Source organism: Salvelinus sp. IW2-2015, linkage group LG4q.2, assembly GCF_002910315.2.
Source record: "Salvelinus sp. IW2-2015 linkage group LG4q.2, ASM291031v2, whole genome shotgun sequence".
Taxonomy (NCBI): domain Eukaryota; kingdom Metazoa; phylum Chordata; class Actinopteri; order Salmoniformes; family Salmonidae; genus Salvelinus; species Salvelinus sp. IW2-2015.
In genome coordinates this window covers 27,341,569-27,345,890 of record NC_036843.1, presented here as the reverse complement: position 1 = coordinate 27,345,890, position 4,322 = coordinate 27,341,569, and the positions used below count along the sequence as shown (strand labels likewise).

General features: G+C 44.7%; 1 protein-coding gene across 1 annotated transcript in view; it reads left to right on the top strand.

The window, feature by feature from the left end:
- Positions 1-4,322, top strand: part of adgrf3a (adhesion G protein-coupled receptor F3a) — a 29,853-nt gene that overhangs the window by 14,892 nt on the left and 10,639 nt on the right. The window contains exon 9 of the mRNA XM_023987062.2: positions 1,999-2,183. Coding sequence (XP_023842830.2) covers positions 1,999-2,183 — 185 coding nt within the window. The remainder of the gene's footprint in view (positions 1-1,998; positions 2,184-4,322) is intronic.

Here is a 4,322-nt window from a genome sequence, read left to right as displayed (position 1 = left end):
AATACACAGCCACATCATGAATTTCACATGACTGGGCAGTGGGTGACCTGTGATGGAACAGGGCCACCCACTTGGGAGCTGGCCCAGCCAATCAGAATGAGTTTTTCCACACAAAGGGTTTTATTACAGACAGAAATATTCCTCAGTTCATCAGCGGTCTGGGTGGCTGGTCTCAGACAATCCCACAGGTAAAGAAGCTGGATGTGGAGGTCCTGGGCTGGCGTGCTTACACGTGGTCTGCGGTTGTGAGGCAGGTTGGACGCACTGCCAAATTCTCTAAAACGACGTTGGAGGCGGCTTATGGTAGAGCAATTAACTTTAAATTCTCTGCAGAATTACTGCAGTCAGCATGCCAATTGAATGCTCCCTTAAAAACTTGAGACATCTGTGGCAAAACTGCACATTTTTGAGTGGCCTTTTGTTGTTCCAGCACAAGGTGCACCTGTGTAATGTTCATGCTGTTTAATCATCTTCTTGATATGCCACAACTGTCAGGTGGATGGATTATCTTGGCAAGGAGAAATGTTAATTAACAGGGATGTAAAGAAATTTGTACACACAATTTGAGAGAAAAAGTTTTTTTGGCATATGGAAACATTTGGCGATATTTTATTTCAGCTCATGAAACATGGGACCAACACTTTACATGTTAACTTTATATTTTTGTTCAGTATAGTATCATTTTTTAAATTCTTGGGTGAGTTCCAGGACGACTTCATTACAGACGTTGCATTGCATCAACCATGGGTTGTGTGACACGTCATCAACTTCAGTTTTGGCATCAGATTGCTATATCATATGATGTGTTTCAACCTATCCAGGTATCAGATTACTATATCATATGATGTTTATCATCCTATCCAGGTATCAGATTACTATATCATGTGATGTGGTTATCATCCTATCCAGGTATCAGATTACTATTCATATGATGTGGTTATCATCCTATCCAGGTATCAGATTACTATATCATATGATGTGGTTATCATCCTATCCAGGTATCAGATTACTATACATATGATGTGGTTATCATCCTATCCAGGTATCAGATTACTATATCATGTGATGTGGTTATCATCCTATCCAGGTATCAGATTACTATATCATGTGATGTGGTTATCATCCTATCCAGGTATCAGATTACTATATCATATGATGTGGTTATCATCCTATCCAGTATCAGATTACTATATCATATGATGTGGTTATCATCCTATCCAGGTATCAGATTACTATATCAATATGATGTGGTTATCATCCTATCCAGGTATCAGATTACTATATCATATGATGTGGTTATCATCCTATCCAGGTATCAGATTACTATATCATGTGATGTGGTTATCATCCTATCCAGTATCAGATTACTATATCATGTGATATGGTTATCATCCTATCCAGGTATTGTGAGATCTGGCAGCAGCTTCAATGTAGTCGACCTGAACTCAAACTCAACCATTGTCTTGAACTTCTGAAACTAAGCAGGGTTGGTCCCTGGATGGGAGACCAGATGCTGCTGGAAGTGGTGTTGGGTGGTCAGTAGGAGGCAACCTTTCCTCTGGTCTAATAAAAATACCCCAATGCCCCAGGGCAGTGATTGGGGACATTGCCCTGTGTAGGGTGCCGTCTTTCGGATGGGACGTTAAAACGGGTGTACTGACTCTCTGTGGTCACTAAAGATCCCATGACACTTATCGTACGAGTAGGGGTGTTAACCCCGGTGTCCTGGTTAAATTCCCAATCTGGCCCTCATACCATCATGGTCACCTAATCATCCCCAGTTTACAATTGGCTCATTCATCCCCCTCCTCTCCCCTGTAACGATTTCCCAGTTTGTTGTGGTAAATGAGAATGTGTTCTCAGTCAACTTACCTGGTAAAATAAGGGTTAAAAAAAAATTTTTTTTTAAAAGCCACCCTATTTCTTGTTCATCTAAATGGTGAAAATTTGTCTTGAATATCTATTTCTTACTTATTGTCAAATATTTTGTTTCCACAGGGAATTCAAAATTTTGTCCTGCTGAAGGTGTCTGGTCAAACGCAAAGGCTGACTTTACGGCGGTGTTGAAGTGTAAAAATGGTGTTGGAAAAACCCAGAGACGGTGTTCCAGTAATGGAGTTTGGGAGGAGGAAATATCTAACTGTGTGAATGTAGATCTACATGACATCCTAATTGATTCACAGGTATTAAAACTAATCATCCTAATTGAGTCACAGGTATTAAAACTAATCATCCTAATTGATTCACAGGTATTAAAACTAATCATCCTAATTGAGTCACAGGTATTAAAACTAATCATCCTAATTGAGTCACAGGTATTAAAACTAATCATCCTAATTGATTCACAAGTATTAAAAATAATCATTTTTGAAGGGACATTTAAATTAATTATATATCATGGGTCGTTCCACGAAAAGTGGCTTTTTATATTAGAAGTAGAAGTTGTGCATCATGTTGTAAACCGATGAGTGTTGTGTTGAGCGTGCAGAGATTGACACAGAGACAGAGGTTTTAGCCGAAAAAACAACTTTAATAAGACAGAAAATAAATATATAAAAGAAATAACTTAGGTTTTGCTCGGTCTTTCTTCTCTCTCTTAACTGGTGTCCGTCTCTCTCCCTTCTCTCCCGCGGTGTGCCATCGTGCTCCTTTTATTTAGCCTCCATGGCTGGTTGGCACTTTCCTCTAATTACCTCCACTTAGCTGTCCGTGTCGGGGTGCCCAGCTCCCGTATGCCCAGCAGAGGGAGCCAACGTTGCCTCACGTACCTCCCCTCTATTACCATCCCCAGGGGTAGACCTCCTGGGATACCTCCGTGAGGGGATAAGCTATTGCGGCAAAGTTAGGTACAAATCTACTGTAGTAGCCTGCTAACCCCAGGAATGACTTKACCTGCCTCTTGGTTCAGGGGACCGGCCATCCCCTAATGGCAGCCATTTCTTTTTCTTGGGGTTTCACATTTCCCCTCCCGATCTGATATCCCAGGTACTCCACATCGACGTAGCCCAGCTTGCACTTGTGGGGGTTCGCGGTCAGACCTGCATCCCTTAGCGCATTAACCACGGCCTGTAACTTACACAGATGTGACTCCCAATTGTCACTGTGCACAATTATGTCGTCCAGATAAGCCGCTGCGTACTCACTGTGCGGCCTCAGGACTCGGTCCATGAGTCGCTGAAATGTCGCTGGTGCCCCGTGGAGCCAGAAAGGCAGAACTCGTTAGTGGTATAGCCCCCCCGGGGTGGAGAAGGCAGTCTTCTCCCGGGAGGCCGCTGCCAGTGGCACCTGCCAGTGGCACCTGCCAGTACCCCTTCGTCAGATCCAAGGTGCTGACGTATCTCGCCGTCCCCAAACGGTCGATCAGTTCGTCCACCCGGGGCATGGGGTAGGCATCAAACTTACTGACCTCGTTCAGGCCCCTGAAGTCATTACAGAAGCGGACGGTTCCGTCCGGTTTTGGAACCAGCACTATGGTATGGTGCTAGCACACTCACTGTGTGACTCCTCCAGTACCCCCATTTCTAACATTGCCATCACTTCCCGCTGGACAGCCGCCCAGTCGTGGACCAGTTGTGCACGGCGTGCGAGATTGAACCCATAACGGCTTAGTATCTCCCGTTTGAGTCCCTCATAATTTGCGGCCTGGTCAGTGTTCAACTCAAAGTAGGCCTTCTGGGCTTCCCAGAGAGGTAGGGTGCCAACGCTGGCCCACTGGGGCTTGGGCCATCCTTCCCTCTGGGCCGTCCTCTCGAAGGTGCACAGATACGACTCCACGTCATCTTTCCTCCCTTAACTGAACCAGGAACTGATTCGGGCCAGACTCCTGAGCCCTCCCAACCTTCAACTGGGCTACCTCCGCTACCAGTCTGCGGTTTTGTTGGAGCTGCTCCTCCAGCGCTTGCTCCTGGAGAGCTTGTTGCTTTTCTGCTGGCTGAGGATGAACTGAGGCACCAGCTCCTCCATGGTAATCTCCACACACTCGACCCCACGGTACCCAAATCTATTGAGTTACCCGCATTCTCCACCATATGTGGTAAACCGAGGGGTGTTGGGTTGAGCGTGCGAGATTGACACAGAGAACGGAGGTTTTAGTCCGGAAAAAACTACTTTACTAAGACAGAAAATAAATAACTGAGGTTTTGCTTGGTCTTTCTTCTCTCTCTTAACTGGTGTCCGTCTCTCTCCTTTCTCTCCCGCAGTGTGCAATCCCTTTAATATAAACCATATGAATAATTCTATAAATTATGATTTTTAATATGCATTAAATTTGCTGAAGTGACAAAATTCAGCATTCCTCCGCACAACCTCTCTGCCTTCCTTTC